This window comes from Mytilus californianus, unplaced genomic scaffold (genome assembly GCF_021869535.1).
Source record: "Mytilus californianus isolate M0D057914Y unplaced genomic scaffold, xbMytCali1.0.p SCAF_11, whole genome shotgun sequence".
NCBI classification, from domain to species: Eukaryota; Metazoa; Mollusca; class Bivalvia; order Mytilida; family Mytilidae; genus Mytilus; species Mytilus californianus.
This window is the reverse complement of record NW_026262593.1, coordinates 27,414,155-27,433,150: the sequence shown is the minus strand read 5'-3', so window position 1 is coordinate 27,433,150 and position 18,996 is coordinate 27,414,155. Positions and strand designations below refer to the sequence as shown.

Below are 18,996 nucleotides of genomic sequence, written 5' to 3'. Positions count from 1 at the left end.
GATGTTAACAAAACAAAGTGTTAATTCAATATGACTTGTGAATTGTCTGTTTATATTAATATTCCTTGAAAAAATGTTTCCATGGAAGCATATAATGACATTTAGTAAAGTTTAACACACGCACACTGACTTTGACTACTTGGTAAGGGGACAATAAAGGTGAGTTCTTTATGATCAGGTTATTTTACCCGCATATGCAACTATCTCAGTCTGAATTGCGTTTGAAAACTGTGCTTTGTACTGATATACGATTGTACATAATTGACTGGTCATCAGCATAATGCATGTTTTTTGTCAAAAAGTTATAAAGAACCGTTCAAGCAGGTTTTTTTAAATGTCAACTCCCAACCGGCAAAGATGAAATTGTCATTTTTGTCATATTATTTCTCAATTATTCAAGTATTTCAACTTCCTTTGCTTTGAATTTTTTGTTTTCGGTTTCGAGCCTTTCAAATTTATAAAAGCATTTTCTCAAGATTATTTATTTTAAAGTGAATGATGTTACGGCTGAAATGCTTCCGGTTTTAATTGTGGGATAAACATAGATTCCAGTTAGAAATATTAAAATTTATTATATATTGATAGTGGATATTAACAGGTTCAAATGCTGCAAAACGCGCCTTAGCCAAAGAGGTTTTAGTTCGTCAACAGAAAAAAAGGTAAACTATAAATGTGCCTATTCTTCGATTTTAAGCTCAATCTAAATTGTGCTTATGTAAAACGTTTGCATATAGAAAATGACAACCGCTGGCATTGTTTTTGACATAAACATGTGCTTAGGTGAAAATTTTATAAATCTCAACCATCCCTCTTTTTACATCTCATTCAGAGTAAAACATTAATTAAACTGTATAACTTATAATTAAAGATCTATACTGGAATATCATTTACATAAACTATTCCGGTTTACACAAGTTCAATCAATTCTAACATACTAGACTTTCTCGGGAAAGTTTTTGATAAGAAAATAAGGACAGTTTTCCCAAAAGGCATTAATGAAAAAACATAAAATGAGTCCCTACAATCACTCAGGCTTCTGTACAGGACTCTCACAGTTTTAAGGAATGTATTCCTCCTCCCAAACATCAATATTGAAAAAAATTACCAGAGTATTGATTCGTGATAATTTGTATAACGTTCAAGATTATTATTTCAGTTCGACTACCACATGTCAAGATAAGAATCATTCGACATCTAACTGATGAAGGATATTAGTTATCCGAAATATTTAATATTTGTTTATGATTTTACTAATTTTTTTTTTGTTGATGTTGTACCCTTTTAGACTTGCTTATTATATATATGTATATATATAATTCGTCTGGATAACAGCCCAACAATGTAAGATCTGTAAATTTGCGGAAGCAAATTTTTGTTCTTCCCTGGCCGGAATTCGAACTCATTCTACTAAGATATCGTGGCACCAAATCGCCTTGCACTATGCCCGTCGCGCTGAACCACCCGAACACCTAGGCTCGACAAAAATCAAGTTTTCGGTGGCCGGGTGTTACCTTTCCTCGTCAGTTTTTATCTAGCGTCGTAACACAGTACATGACATATAAGGCATGAAGATGGAATATTACAGATCAGCTGAATTATCTATCGTAGAGGATCTTACAAAATAATGTAGGATGCAGTCACAGAAATAATTATATTATAAGTACGTCTGAACCAGTGACAACTCACCAGTGATGGTGATACAAGGCTAAAACCACATTCTGTATATATAATTCGTCTGATTATATATATATATATATATATATATAAAGGGCCTAGAAAATCAACCGAACAATGCTAGAGTAGATCAGATTCTTTACTTCCTCCCCTGCCGCGGCTGGAACCTGTACTTTTCACTTCATACTTCTACGACAACACCGCCAAGCATTGCTCAGACACCTTATCCCCTCCCCTAACTATAGCTGATAAAAATCAGCTTTCGTTTCTGGAGGTGTTACCTTCTCGTAGGAATTCAACAAGGACATCAAACGACGATGCTTCATTATTAATTATCCTTTATCTTTCCTGTATCTTTTCTCGTCTTTTTCATTTAGACCATTAGGTTTTAAAGTATGGAGCTGTTGGATCCAAAAGTTTTCTCTTCTCCTTCTCGTCGTGGTGTCCCACAGTGTTCAAATCTATGATTTGAAAAGTAACAGTATCAAAAGGATGTTTCTTTGAGCGAAGATGTCTTGGCACTTATATATATGTATTATTGTCTTCCTGCATGTGTGATTTTTATTCTATTTAAACCATAATGCAAGTTCTGGAAGTAAGGAAAGTTATATAACACATAATAAAAGTAACAGCTACGACAATATATATAAGAATAATGTTCAGTTACGTATGAAATATTAGCTGTTGTCTAATTAATAAAAAACATACATGTAACTCCCTACAGTCTTCAATTTTCTATCTTGTGTTTTGTATACTGGTATTTTTCTTTAGATCGTTTTTCGTTTTTTGCCATGACAGTGTCAGTTTTTTTGTTGTTTTTTTTTCTACTTTCGAGTATGAATATCCATTTGGTTCTCTTTGTCGTTCTTTTACATCAATTAAAATATTTTATGATGTTATAGGAAGATTTGAAATCAGCTTAGTTTCACCTTGGAAGAAGGAGAAATGGTAGAATGGATACTGAGGTCTACTGATTAAAACCAAGATAGCAAACACAACTTATCGTATTATTTTATTTTGAATAAATGACATGAATACTCATGCATGGATTTTTAGGTAAACAAAATTTAACAAATAATAAATGAATATATCCTTATATGTGAAAAATACTGTAGGTTCAATGGCGTATCGGAAAAGCTCTATAAGCATTACGGAAACATCAAAAGACACATTTGATAGCAATTTGGTAGCTCCAATAGAACGTTTCAGTGTTTTCAGTGCAAATGTATCGACAAAAAGAGGACAAAATTGTCAAATGTTAAAAATAATAGTGCTGGTTATAATCCCAATAATTGCAATGGTTATAGAAAATGCCTTCAAAATATCAAAAGATGAAGAAAAATTGAGCCAAGAAAAGAAAATACGCGAAAAGATATCTTTTAGTGTCGAGATTGGTCTACTTGTTCACTTTTTACAAATCGAAAGAGGGACTACTGCCTTGTATATCAGTTCGGGGGGGAGTCCGCTAGTTCTTACGGATTTACAAACAAATAGATTAAAGACGGATTCCTCTCTTGATTCCCTGCACGGCTGGATAACACTCTCTTCTCCGTCTCAATTTCGGTCTCGTGATGCTTATCGTATCCATCTTCGAAATTATAGAGACAATCTTGACCATCTCAATACAACGATCAACGCTGTCATAAAATTTTACTCGAATGACAATGCACTTATGATTGGATGGGTAGGTTCTACTGTCAAAGAGTCTAACAGTGCAATAGCTTGGCAGTCTTTGACTGCATATCATATGCTGTTGATCAGCAAGGAAGAGGCAGGAATTGAAAGAGCCCTTGGAAGTACATTTTATGCCAGAGGTAATCTATTATAATATGGTTTACTTTTTATTTTAGAGTTTAAACTCGACAATACATTTTCGTTTTATTACTTAACTCCACAATTCGATCACAATATTTAAATGGCATCATTTGAAAGACGCCTTTAACCAGTTTTCTGTTTTCTTCCATTGTTACCTAGTATTTCAAACAATCATTGTATTTTTAACCCGATTTTTTTCGGAAAATGTCTGAATCAAGTTAGGAATATGACAATTATTTTTCCATTCCTGCAATTGGTTCATGAAGTCTGACGTTTGAATTTTGCAGTTCTAGAATTCGAAGAATAAATGTATCTCTGAAAAAAGAATTGTCTGTTGATTGAATTTCCAGCAGAATTGCACGATTAAATCGTATCATGCTTCGTCAATAAAATCATTCAATCGTACAATGTTATCGTTAGACAATAACTTAATGACAACATTTGAATTGACATTCAAATCGTCAGTTAATTGTTATTAGTACGTGGCTAGTACCAATTTATCGTAAAATAATATTTAAATTTCAGTCATATGTTTACGTTTACACAAAAAAATGTTTGATGTTAATCATGTTAATGGCACACATTTCAAACATGGACGAGTCAGAGATTGACATATGGCACCTATTTATTTGTTGCAGACTGCATATTGACATGTAAATATTTTAGTTATTTGTGTAGCTGTAATATTGACGTTTATCCAACTCTTATTTACTTTCATTTCTAGTAGGTTGTTTCCCATTGGAAGATTTACTATGGTATACAGAAAAGAAAACACTGGGTGAAACATACTTACTAAGAACTATGCAATATTCAGATAAAGCAAAGAACTTATTACATGGTTATTACATACATACAGATCTAGCAACAGAACTGACTATTATGCGTCAACAAATATCCGCCAACAATGAAACTAGAGCATCTGTCATTGATGGTATGGTATGGTTTGATAATATGACGTCATTCATTAATATACTGAAGAGCATACAAGACGAATTAGCACAGGTACAAGTTGGAAGAGTTCATTAAAATCATTACATGTCGTTTCATATCATATTGGACGTTAGCTGTATTGAAACAGTGATGGGATCCTTGAACATTTTTTTTTCTTTTTCTTCATCAGTTAAACAATAAGAGCCATAACAAATTAACTTCATTGCCTCTCTGAAAACGACATTATGGTAAAATTAGTTCAGTAATCTATACCTTTGATGAAATGTCAAACTATAGTAGTTTTAGATGTTATCTTTAAAATACATCTACATATTTTATTGACTACATTTTGTTTTAGTTTCATATATTTAATTTTTTTTCAATTTTATTTTGATAATTAAACTTTGAAAAATATATTGAAAGTGATTGTATATGAATAATTACATTTATTTTCATTGATTGATTTTTAGTGTATTTTCCTTTTTAAGGTAAATCTGAGAGGTAAATACTGATTATAGGTCACCATAAACTGACCATATGCACCATGATATGTCCTTTTTACATTTCCAGCCAAAATAAATATGCTTTTTTACATTTCAGTTCGACGCTTGTTTATTTAAGCGCTTTATTAAATGTAGTTTTTTTTTTGCTTCCATCAATATGTTATACTTTCAATTTAACCCCTTAGCTGGAGATTGGTAACGCATGTACTAGGGGTGTTCCGCTATTAAAAGGAAAAGAATGTCAGCATTTAAAGTGAAACAAAGCTGAACCATTTCGTTGACTGATTCAAACCACAAAAAATCTTTCTTATACAGGTAAAAACGATGATTAACATATTTTTAAAACCTATTACATGAAATCAAACAGACCTAGAAAATCCAATTACACGTGTTCGCTATCGTTTTGTATTTATACTTATTTTTATATCAGGTGACATGACCGTCGGCAGTCTTTGGAGGTCATCTCGATGGCTAACTAGATGGCGTCTAGACTAGCAAATACACACGAAATGCATTGTTAATTGTTTATTTTAGATTTTGTAATTTTGGTATACGTTTTATTATGTTTTAAATCAGATATAAGAATTTGAGTCAAATCGGTAAACATGAATTGGACAGCTAATTCCCCTTTATTATAGCTGATTCACAAACCACACATCTTTTAGAGGGACATTCAATATTTTATTTTGTTTAACTTCTCTTTCAAAGATATTTCATCTCAAAGAGACACAGCTTGGGAGGTTAAGCAGTATAATTACAGTTGGATAGCGGTCAAATTTAATCATAAGAGTCAGAGTAAAGGGAGCGGTAGTACAGAATTTAGTATAATCTTAAACACTAAGTAGTTATAGCATATAAGTGTTAAAAATATGCCGCACAACTCTATATTTTGACCTTGCAAAAGTAGTCCATATGAACTTTCAATTCCAGAATATGATTTTTATGAAATTTCATAGTAAACGTGGCACAAATTTAGGCTTAAAAGGTGTTCATATGAAAAATTACATTGTCTATACTTACAAAAATGTAACTTATACAGGAAATAATAATAAAATAAGATGTCAATGTTTAAATTAATCAACTCTATTGATATTCGGTGTAAATAATCATAGTTCATGAGGAGGTTATTTGCGAAAAATACCAATATGGAGAAAACTTTTCTCCACCTTGTAATTTTACCTTCTCGCAAATACACCTTCTGAACAATATATATATATATATCTGTTTGATATTTACACCACTGATACTAATGTAAACTTTTAATAAAATGTTCTCGTTAATTTGTAATTTGTAAGATGTCTTTGGTTATGTGTGTCACTGGGTTGTTGGGTAATTGACAATTTTATAAGATCATAATACGACAATCTTACTCTAGCGATAAATTATCATAACTTGAGAAAATAAGAATATTCGGTTAGACATGACATTTCACGTAAACCGGAAATACCTAATCACAAACTAGAACTCAAACATTCATGATGAATCAAAGGTCAAATAATCAGCTGCATTCACACCAAAATGAATATATCATTCATCGTCAAATGTTTTACAATCCAATAAAAGGTTAATTAGGTAACGAAATTGTATAAGTGTTTTCTACGAAGCGACATTTCGAAGAAGCGGAGCAACATAATTTATCACTTTTTAACATAAATTGCTGAATTAGACTGTTAGTTCCCGAGAGGAACATTAGCTCAGTAGTTGCGTAGGTACTGACCTGATTTATAACATATTTTTCGAAATTTCCCCGTTGATAAATTAAGTAATTACTAAGAAACTAAGGTTTCGACTTTCTCGTTCAGGTGTAATACCACCATTGATTTTCCCCTATTAGTCTTTGTTTAATTTGCACTTTTCAAAAAATTGTGCAGAATTTATCTTTGTTTCAAATAAAGAAATACTTGGCATGAGTAAAGTTTTATCCTGTCCAATACTATAGAAAAAATTTCACATAACATTTCATTGCATATAAGAAAATAACCATCACTGGAAGTTAACCAATCAAATTTTCCCCCTTTTTTAACCTGTGTACAAGCTTTAGTAACCATGTAACCTCTAGTTTCTAAAATATTCTATAGAAACCCCAAATAAAAAAATAATGGTGCTTTGAAATACCCAAGATATATGTTTATGACCCAGAAATGTTTTACTGCAATGAAATGTAGGATCAATTACCTACAACTGTCAAATTCAAGGGAATATTTTTTTTCGACCTATTTTCGTATGCAACCGGATGTGACGTACTATGATTTGGTGGTATTACACCTAAAGAAGACTTTTTTGTTGAATAAACTTAATGTGACTTTTTCCCTTTGTAATACTGGTTATTTCAAGCATTCCTGTCAAGTTTTGTCATAATCAGTTCAATAGTTTGAGAAAAATCTAGTATAATGTAAGACGACATCTACAGTGTTTCGAGCAAAATTTCTTCGAAAAATCCAAACCAAGCCGCATCATGATAGAATATAGTGTGGACCAATAAATGATCAAATATTTATCTCATCTGCCTAAAAACAGTTGAATATGATACAAAAGATGACTTTAGGATGATAAATACTACTAATGGACCTCTTTGTCTTCCTTATAAGGTCTCTTTTGGTCCGTTTATACCTCTCATTTCCTCAAAATTTCTACTTTTTAGGCCAATAAATAAATATTTTGGGGTAACTTTCACTCATTTATGATAGAAATGTTATAATAAATGATTAATTGAAGTATTCAAGCTGAATGAACTATCCGTATAAAAGTTTACAGTCTCCAAGGAGGTTTCAATAAGTCCTAACGTAAAATTTAAATTTACGCCGCGTTCCAGAGAGTGACATAAAAATCTTCTCTTTTGGTGAATAATTTGTTGTTACTGCTTTAAAAATAATTTCATTTACTTTAAACTATATAGTTTTTAAAGTATTTCTTAGGAAAAATTTTCTGGTATAGCAGAATATAAGAAATAAGGAGAAAAAGCTCCCCAAAACTCTAAGTATGGCTTGTTCTGTCAACTAATATTCAGAGTAAAGTCCTATTTCAAGGAAATTTTCTCATAAAATGTGTTTTGGAGACTCAATCCACTCAGAATATTTCATTATTTGTAATATTTCACTTAAATAGCAAGAAATTTTAACACATGCGAGTACTCACAAGGTCAAAGGTGCATGTACAGCTTCCCATATTAGGAGTAATACCACCATTGATTTTCCCCTATTAGTCTTTGTTAAATTTGCACTTTTCAAAAAATTGTGCAGAATTTATCTTTGTTTCAAATAAAGAAATACTTGGCATGAGTAAAGTTTTATCCTGTCCAGTACTATAGAAAAAACTTCACATAATATTTCATTGCATATAAGAAAATAACCATCACTGGAAGTTAACCAATTAAATTTTCCCCCTTTTTTAACATGTGTACAAGCTTTAGTAACCATGTAACCTCAGTGCTTTGAAATACCCAAGATATATGTTTATGACCCAGAAATGTTTTACTGCAATGAAATGTAGGATCAATTACCTACAACTGTCAAATTCAAGGGAATATTTTTTTTCGACCTATTTTCGTATGCAACCGGATGTGACGTACTATGATTTGGTGGTATTACACCTTCAAAGGCGACTTAGGTATACACTCCTGGCTTTCAAGGTTTAAGCTTGATGGTTCCTGATGAATATGAATGCAGATAGGCCCTCAGATGCACAAAATCTATAAAATGCATTTTTCTTTCTTGTATGTTGCTATACCGTACACATAGTTTTATTTTTGTCGGTGTGGGATTATTAAAATATATGATTTTCAGTGTTCATGAATATATTCAATATCCGGAAAACGCCATTGAGAAATGGATGATTGGTGTAGACGTACATTTGGAACAGATAAAATTGATTAGATTTCATTTTACAAATCAACATTCCTATCGGATAGTAGAAAATACAAATAATCATTTAACCGCTCCGTGGAGTTCAACGAACAAATGAATCGGTTATCACTTTTGTTACATTGTTAATTGTCTTCTACTTTTTGAATGTAGGAAATTATTGTGGTTTTAGACAATCATCTGAATGACGATGAAATGAAGGTGATCAGAGGTATATCCATAGTAGTTGGAGCAATAATAATGTTCCCTGTGATAGTTTTGCTTGTGTATCGTCTTAACAGAACGCTGCAGTCATTTGCTAACTCGTTGAAGAATAAAACATTGGATTTAGAACATGAACGAAAAAGATCCGAACAATTACTCTACCGAATGTTACCTGTTGCCATAGCCAAGCGCATGATGAAGAAAAAAACTATAGTTCCAGAGTATTTTAAATCTGTGACGGTATACTTTTCCGATATAGTTGGATTTACAACTATCTGCTCCAAGAGTTCACCAATGGAAGTTATTTATATGTTAAATGCTTTGTACAGTGTGATGGATGAACGAATAGAAAAGTTTGATGTGTATAAAGTAGAAACGATAGGTAATTTTTTTAAGTTTTATAGTTTACCAAAAGAATATATCTATGCTGTTTTATAACCAGTGCATGATTCAAGGTTCGATCACCTATGATGACATAATATTTCATTGATAAGGTTATGTACCGTATGTTAACGTTTAGTAATCTTTAAAATCATTTAAAACAGTAAGGTTTTTTTTCGGCAGGCATATTTGGGCTGACCTCAATTTTGCACTAGATTTTAGCTAGCTATAAAACCAGGTTTAACCCACCATTTTCTTCAGAAAATGACTGTACCGAGTCACGAATATGGCAGTCATTTTTGCACTTGATCCGTTGATTGATAGCAATTGATTTTTGTCAGTTTTTATGGACTTCCCCTTTTTTAATTTGCCTTGGAGTTCGGTATGTTACTTTTTTGCACATTATTTTTGAATTTTGGTTTTTCAATGCGCTTCAACTTCATTATTGGATTTTCTGTCAAACTGTTTCGATTTATGTACACGAAACGCATGTATAGTATACTAGTGAAAGGTCTTCTGTCCTTCATGCGTTTGTACAATAACGTCACTGAGTCGACTTCTGGTCTATCAGTCCACGAGGGTATCATCAGCTCAATAGTTAGTACTTTGGTACCGACATGATTTATAACAAACCTTTCTAAAATTTTCCAAGTAGAAATTTAGAAATTATTAAGAAACTAAGGTTTCAACTCCCTCAGTAAAAGTTGTCTTTATATTGATTTGACTATCATGTTTAGATCCTGTTCGGTCATATAGCTCTTCACCTGTTTTTGGTTTTTATACATCCATGGCTTTCAAATATTTGAATTTAAGCGTTCCTTTATGACGGTAAATCCAGACATGTGCTGTGGACGCATATAATTGAAAATGTGTTGTTATAATTTATTTTCTGTTAGACGCTTCGTCCCGACAGGTATCACTCATGTATTATGTATTTGGTTTTTTTTTAATTTTGATTTGCATGTTATCTTCAATTTTAAAATAAAAATGATTAATTTAGGTGATGGCTACATGATGGTTTCTGGTTTGCCAATAAGGAATAAAGACAGACATGCACTGGAAGTAGCTTTAATGGCATTATATATATTAGAAATAGTCAGTGAATCGGAAATTCCACATTTACCAGATGAGAAATGGCAAATACGAATTGGAATACATACAGGTATAACAATTAAGTGACATATGATTAAATCAGAAATGCTAAAGGGACGAAATACCACAATAAAAAACTATACTGAGATATGCATATGTAGTGTAGGTGATATGTTAACAGACTGATAATTCTTCTAAAAATTAACAATTCAATTCACAGCAAAAACTGTGACAAGAACGCATCATTCAATGGAAGCTAACATATACTATGTTTTTTTTTTATTAAGAATGTAACATCAATCTTAATTTTCGAAAGGGTCTATTACTGTCAAAGGACTTACTCCGCAATAAATTTTGCTATTATAGTAAAATAAACATTTTGCTATTAAACTTGCTTTACCGTGTATGAAATCCTATATATAACTTTAAAACATAAAACATAGCAACATATGTTTAAAGCACATGTTTGATCGTAAATAGGTTTATTTTTTTTTGTACAATTCTAACTCAACATTGTTTATAGCAAGCATTTGTAGCTCTTTACAATCCAAATGGTCCGCAATATCAAACTAATTAGTCATTACTACTCCAAAGTTACAATTTGCTAGAATGTTCTTATCTTTGTTTTAGATAAGTAAATAAATAGAAAACTAACAGTCTTCAGATACACTAGCAATGCTAAATCAATGAAAGCAAGTAATTAATAATGTTTTATACAGTGCATAATGCAATAAATGTTAAAACATTTCTTCTTACAATAAGAGTTGGCAAACTTTTTTATAAATCTGTATTAAAAAAGTAAGAAATGAAAACAAGGAGATGTTGTATATGCGTAAACCAAACAGAAACTTAACAACACTAAAATAGCAGAAAGACATGTAATAAACAATCATGTATAGTTCATTTAAAAAATCAATAGGTACCAAGAAGACAACCAAAGTCAAAGCTGGAACGTAATCAAATAAAACTATTGGCAAAAAGACAAACGATGACAAGACAAACCACAGTCAACAAACTACTACACAGAAAACTAAGACTGAGCAACACGAACCAAGCACAAGAACCGAGTCTACAAATTACGGTCAGCAAACCAATACGCAAAAAACTAACGATTGAGCAACACTAACCTTCCACAAAAACTGCAGTGTACAAACCACAGTCTACAAACAAATACACAGAAAACTAACGGCTAAGCAACACGAACCTACCACGAAAACCGCAGTCTACAAACCACAGTCTCCAAACCAATACATAGAAAACTACCGGCTAAGCAACACGAACATACCACGAAAACCGCAGTCTACAAACCACAGTCTGAAAACCAATACACAGGAAAGTTAAAGACTGAGCAACACGAACCCACCACTAGAAGCACAGTCTGCAAACCACAGTCTACAAACCAATACACAGAAAAGTAAAGACTTAGCAACAGAAACCCACTGCAAAAACCGTTGTCTACAAACCAATACACAGAAAACTAAAGACTGAGCAACACGAACCCAACTACAAAAAGGCGATGATTTCAGATAATAGTACATATCCTGCTTCACTAATGACAGTGTCGAATAATCATGGTTTGTTCGAAAATATGTCGACGTTTTAATTGATAATTGTTTGTTTGTAGGTTCTGTGGTTGCTGGTGTTGTTGGAACCAAAATGCCTCGATATTGTCTGTTTGGTGATACTGTCAACGTTGCATCTCGGATGGAATCAACAAGTAAATGTAAGTTATGAAAATTTCAACCAATCAAATGTGAACGTATCATAGCCTGGCAATTGTCTTGAGTACTACTAGTATAATATTATCTAGATACATAAAAAAATCAAACTGAACGTGTTAAAAAGAAGAAATGCATCAATTTAGAAAAGGAAAACGAATCAATATGTTCCGCCTTTTCAAACACTGTCAAAGGTACTTCTGTTTAATTTCATTCATTTAACTTAATGTTTTGCAGTGTGATGAATGTACCGGTACATACGGACATGTGCATACAATATCCAGAATTTTATCTCTTTTTAACGGACAAAGAAAGCTGAAACAGTGGGGTTGATTACATTGGTGGTATAGTTCAAAGAGTTTCGGAAATTTAATATTATACTGTCATGGTCAAACACTTATTAGATATTTTAAAATAATATAATTGTCTTAATTACAAAGGTTTAAAGATAAAATGAGCATAGTTAAAACCTAATATATATAAATTTGATTAATTTTTGTACAAGTAAAAGAATACCAAGTTTGCAACCAAAATCGTTTGTCGACGAAAACAGATAATAACATGGACAAAAGAAGAAAATGAAAAAAAACATATTCTATAAAAACAAATTAAAAAAAACCTATACAGGACTATTTTTGATTGAGATAGAGAGACATGTTTGTTTATTATCTTTTATCTCATGAGTAAAGGATATGACACAATTGTATGTTTTGCGTAAGGAAATAATATCATAATATGTTACTTTTTTTATAGCCTGCATGATTCAAATTTCTTCCACAACGAAATGTGCTCTTGAACAACATCCAGGTTTTTTGTTGCAAAGACGGGGTGAAATGATTATCAAGGTAAAACCATGATTTCTAGATCACATCTACTGACGTCATAACTGCATATTCAAAATGTTCGTCTAGTTTTTTTTTCAATGCAAAATATATTTAAAAAAAAACAACAAAATGTGTTATTTCTGAGTTCAATAACCTCTAAGTGAATTACATTCAGCGTATTATAAATTTTTGGACGGAAAGTAAGAAGCTATCAAGCGATATCAAAACCAATTTACCGCAAACAAATAGTCGATAAGATATTTCACAGAAATCAAAATGCTGCTCTTCAAGAACTCCATTAAAGTGTGGGAACTCTAATGTACCAAAATTGTAAGCCTTTCTTGGATCTTTAGTTTCACCCGTTGTACTGCTAAGACATTAACAATCCGATGAGCAGTAACCAAATAATAAAAAGGAGCTAAATCATGTATGGTGTTTAACAAGATTAAGGATGTTCGCTACTCTTGTTTTTGAATTTTTGCCAGATATTCGGAATCCTCTGGTTTTATCCATCTATTGCCAATAAAAAAAATTACCCGGTAACCCCTACTTTTTCTTTTCATAATATTATTACATATAGTTTTAAAAGCCATATTTTAAAATCTTATAAAATCCTTGTAATTTTTTCATAGTTTTTGAAAGAAAAAAGGTGCCAATGTTAAATGTATGAAAAGTCTAGAGAGAATAATTTCCCGCCAAATTTTCAATGGCTTATATCTCGAAAACAAGCACACGGACCTTTAATTTTTTTCTGCTTTTTCAGTTCCTTTATTTATAAACTATTGATTTATAACAGTTTTTTAAAAATTGTTAGTTTGAAACAGAGTAGATAACATCCTTAAGGGGTTGGTTCTTGAGAATTATTACAAAAGAGGTGACAGAGAAAACATAAGTAAATTATTTTGTTTATATTTATTCAGGGAAAAGGATTAATGGTGACATATTGGTTGATGAGACACCAAACGATTCGTAACTGTTCCGACTGCATGGATCAAGATTTATTTATCACCGACGAACATGATACAGAAATTAACGACTGATTATATAGTTTGGCTTAAAACTATTTTCATTATAACTAAATAGTCATTTATGTTTATTTGAAATATTTACTAAGTATTTAAATATAATGAAGATGAACAATTGATAATAAATTATGTGATAACACCCCGACACTAATGATATGTATATATCCGTTCTTTAGTCCTTCTATCATTCTGAAATCCAACAATAGTTGGAACATCTGACGTTGTCTACAGATCTTATTATTGGTACATAAAGAACCGCGCTGAAGTACGTTCATCATTCATTTTTCATTATTCAAAATTCAATAATGAATAATGAAATAGTTCACTATTCACTATTCAATGTTAAGTGATGAATAATGAATAATGAAATAGTTTATGTTTCATTATTCAAGTTGAAGCGGTGAATAGTGAAATAAAAATAAAAAAAATGACTGTCACACTATAGCTATATCCCGTATTTCGAAATTAGTCTTTTTGGTGTTGTCTAACAAATATTCAAATTGATATCAGAAAAAATAAATAAAAACACTCTTTAAATTTTAATTTGATTTATTTATCTGGTTCTTAGTTTCGGAGGATAAACTAGTGGGTTTGCCTAACTATTTTTAACAGAAATTCCTTGGTTCAATGTATGGACGACCTGAATACCAAAACATATATATATAAATTAAAATACTCTATGTGGTCTTTTTTTATTTTCACTGGACCTAAAGATATAATTATGGCTTGCATATCAAGATCGACGTTTTTTTCGGAATAAGTGGTCTTAGTATACAAAATTACACCAAAGTTTAACTTGTCAGGGTATATTTAAATGCTAGCAAATCTGTGTGTATTTGATTTTGGCACTTTTTTTTTGACGACTTGCAAATCGAATTTCAGATTCTTTCTGCTTGACCTACTGCAACTTACTATGATATTCTTAAGCATAATTATTTGTCCATGCCGCTTGCACAGTGTGTTCTTTCCCTCTAAATTCGCCATAACATCAACTTTGGACAATTATAGTTTCTAACATCCACAAAGAGTTGCTATAAATATTACGAAAACAGATTTTTCAAAAAGAATTAATTTATTATAGTTCATCATTACCAGTTTATCATGAGTATAACAATATGAACCAGTATTACATTTACAATATGTATCTAAAAGGGTGAAATCACCATAAAACTTTTATGAAGATCCTACAGTATGATCAATTCATTTTAATTAAACAAGTCGTAAATCGTAACGAATCATATTGAAAACAACGTCGGTTATGAAAAAATAATGAAATCATGAACATGAACTGGTTTGTATGTATTTAAACTCTAGCTTTCACAAGTTTTATACACGGAGTGTTTGATAATTAAAGAAAAAAGTGTGTCTTTTATTGGCTTCTTTTTACACATCTCGTGGGATATTTTGGGACATATAAGTCGGGTGTCACTAATGGACCTAATTAACAGGGGTTTGCTCCTGTCACGAAATCTGCTCCAAGGGAGTTATTAGGAAAAGCGACTGAAATCGTCACTTATTAAGTTTTTTGTTTGACCGATACGATATATCCGTTTCTCAACCACATATTGACATGTTTTTGCTGTCTTAAATCTTTAGATATGAGACAATCTTCAGGCCTGAAAATTTACCGATTGTTACATTTAAGGCAAACTTCTCTTTCCTCTAATTGAATGTACCTGTGTCTTATTGACGTAATTTATGTAATAGTTATACACCCCATTCTAAACCCTATATTTGTTAGCATTGATTATAAAATGGAAAAAAAAACTGATAGCATATTTATTGACAATATCAAACCATGATTTATAAGAATATTTTTTTATTACATGAAACCCCACTAGTGCGCTTTCTTTGGCTATCTTCGTTCAAACTTTGACAAGTGAGTATATTTTACAAATGTCAAAGTTGTTTGTTTTGATATTGTAACACAGTGATGACTGCTGTACCCATATTTTGACTATTTTATTTATAATGTCTGCTTTGTTCACGCATCGTTGTAAATATAACGGAATTTGATGAGACTGTCGTACAAGTGAGAGGTTTAGCGCTATAAAACCAGGTTCAATCCACCATTTTCTACATTTGAAAATTCCTGTACCAAGTCAGGAATATGACAGTTGTTGTCCATTCGTTTGATGTGTTTTGCCATTTGATTTTGCCATGTGATTATGGACTTTCCGATTGAATTTTCCTCGGAGTTCGGTATTTTTGTGATTTTATTTTTGTTGTTTGCATATTCCCGTTAAATCCTGTGCTAATATGGATCAGCGGGTCAAGGTTGACCGTTTCGTGTATTCTTATTACAAACAAAAAATACATCATGCTCCTTGTATGCAGTTGTCAATATGGACGGGTATAAGACGGGCGACATTATGTGGCAAGCGTTGGATTTGGTAGAAGAGACTTTTATATCTTACGGTTTTAACCCCCCCCCCCCCCCATCTTCTCGAGATTAAACAAACATTCATATTCGGACATACTAAGGGATAGGTGTGACCCGACTACCAGACACGCTCAACATACAAAGATACAGATTTAATATTTAGGAACTCCCTTTTTGGGGGCAAACAGGGGCTGATCCAGCTGGGGGTTCCCAACTCAAGAGAAAAGGGGGTCCAACCATTCAAATGCATTGATTTTTTAAATAAAAGTCGGGTCCAAACCGCGGAACCCCCACCCCCAGATCGGCCAATGGGTAACCGGGGGGAGGTGGGGGGGTCTTGTACCGGGAGTTAGAATCCCCATTTTTTTTAAAAGACCAAATTAAAGCTTTAGAATAGAGACATATGACTGGGATAAAAAAAATTACCTTAAAGCAAAGGAGTATTTAAAGGATTATTTTTGTATTCAAAATAGATGCTTAATTTTTTTTCGCAATTGGAATTTCCTATAATGTGTTTTTTTTAATATCTTGAAACAATTTGTAGTGACCACTATTAGTAATTTCTTTTGTTCATGCTATTTAAAAAATAATCAATTTCTATTGTTATGAATAACAATGGACTTTGTTTGCGGGATGTAGAAGCAGGGGTTTCCAGAAACCCCGCTCGTCACACCCTGTGGTCAAAATCCTTTGTTATTCGTAATAATAGATATATTCAATCTACACTTGTTTCATAAATAGAAACTATGAAGTATAACAATAGAACTGGGGTGTAACATTTGATTAAACAACTGTAACCTTACTTTACACGAAAAAAATCTCTATAACCAATACATACATTTGTAACTAAATGAAAGATTAGAAAACCAAATAACGATAAATACTTCCATATTACATCACAAATTGTCCTTAATTTATTTCAAGTGTTAATAATATGGAATCGGTATGTATCCATACAGAATCCCAATTTTTGGTGAATTCGTCTTGTCATTTTGTTTTTAATAGCATATACCGATACTAATGTAAGGTATATCGATGTGATCATTTTTTTGTAAATCCAATATAACAGTCGCAAACAAAAGCACATTATTGTGTGTTGTTGCATGTGTTCTTGATTGAAATCTTCTATTCAAATGCTTAGTATAAACCTATTTTTAAGTACATTTTAAATTTCCTGGTTGATTAGATTGTGTCATTTTGTTTTAGTTTTTGTTTTTTTCTGGGAAGTGGCGTTTTAAAATGTTACAATTCCTGCAAAACTCAGACGACGCATATAATTTTTCTAGCACTGCTACAATATACAACTCATATACACAGTTTAATTTCTGTATATAATTGCTGCAACAAGGAACTTTATATGTATGTACCATTTCATTCACAACATTTTACCGTTTGAAATTTACAAATATGTAAACTTGGCTTATCCACGGCCCTACGCATCAGGCTATTGTCATCCAAGGCAGTCCGGGCAGAAATATAATTCATACGACAAATTAAATAAACAATCAAAAGAGTTATATTGATATGTCTACTGCAGGATAAGATTGACGCATGTTGTATATTACCTTTTTCTTTTCCAAAAAGGTGTCTGTATTTTATAAGAGAGGCGAGAGATAACAAGTATTGAAATATAAAACTAAAAATTATTTGTTATAAATCACAAAAGATAAACTATTTCAACAGATAAGATAACAATATGTTTATTTTCAGATAACGTAAATTGTTGCAACAAGTTAACAAATATGTGCTTCACACGGTAAGTGTCTTCCTGATTGCATTTCATACAAAATGTTAAATTTTGAATCATGTTTTGATAAATAAACACAAAGTATGGATGGGTCATTACTTAAATGTTTGTATAAGCGCTGTTCAAGAATTCTGAAGCTACTCGTTGTTTGCTTTTATGCGTACAGCCTATCCAGTTTAACATTGGTGACGAAATAGACATATTTTCCACTACTCTATGAGTTGAGACTTTAATGCATTCCCAAACGTCTGTCCGTATGTCCGTACGACGTCCGTCCAACAAATATGTTCGTCACACTAATCTTGGGTACTAAAAAACAGAATCCTGTCATATTTGGTCAGAGCGATCAGTTGTAACGCGTGAGCATTTGTCGGATCTGGCAGAGACCGACTTCTTGTTTGCCGATACTTTGAATGCATTCTTCCAACATTTCTTTTCGTCACACTTTTCTCGGATACATCTTAACAAAATAACTTCATCAGTGGTCAGCGGCTTGATAGTGATTTGATGTAACGTGTGAGTGCTATTTGAATCTGCCATATACCTACTTTAAGTCTTCTGACCATGAGTTAAGAGTGTGGATATGCTTAATGCAACAACGCATGAAACTACTTGTTACAGTTACTTCGCGGTCTCATTTAAATGAGGACACAATTACGCGAAGGAAAATACAATTAAAAATCTATTTCGTATTAACTATGATGTTTCCTTCAAAATAGTTGAAGTGATCAAGTATATACCTAAACAAAATTAACATTTCAGGAAATTTACACGATACAATAATAATAAAATTATTGTTTTTCTAATAGATAGGTCCACACACTTAAAACTAGTAACTGT

The 18,996-nt window shown here is 32.0% G+C and overlaps 1 protein-coding gene across 1 annotated transcript; it reads left to right on the top strand.

The window, feature by feature from the left end:
* The first annotated feature begins 8,825 nt into the window (after nucleotides 1-8,825).
* LOC127719817 (atrial natriuretic peptide receptor 1-like) lies at nucleotides 8,826-14,274 on the top strand. The gene is made up of 5 exons (XM_052226124.1): nucleotides 8,826-9,368; nucleotides 10,368-10,529; nucleotides 12,084-12,182; nucleotides 12,931-13,022; nucleotides 13,922-14,274. The coding sequence occupies exons 1-5, from the start codon at nucleotides 8,978-8,980 to the stop codon at nucleotides 14,039-14,041; spliced, it is 864 nt and encodes a 287-aa protein (XP_052082084.1). The 5' UTR covers nucleotides 8,826-8,977; the 3' UTR covers nucleotides 14,042-14,274.
* The last annotated feature ends 4,722 nt before the right edge of the window (nucleotides 14,275-18,996 follow it).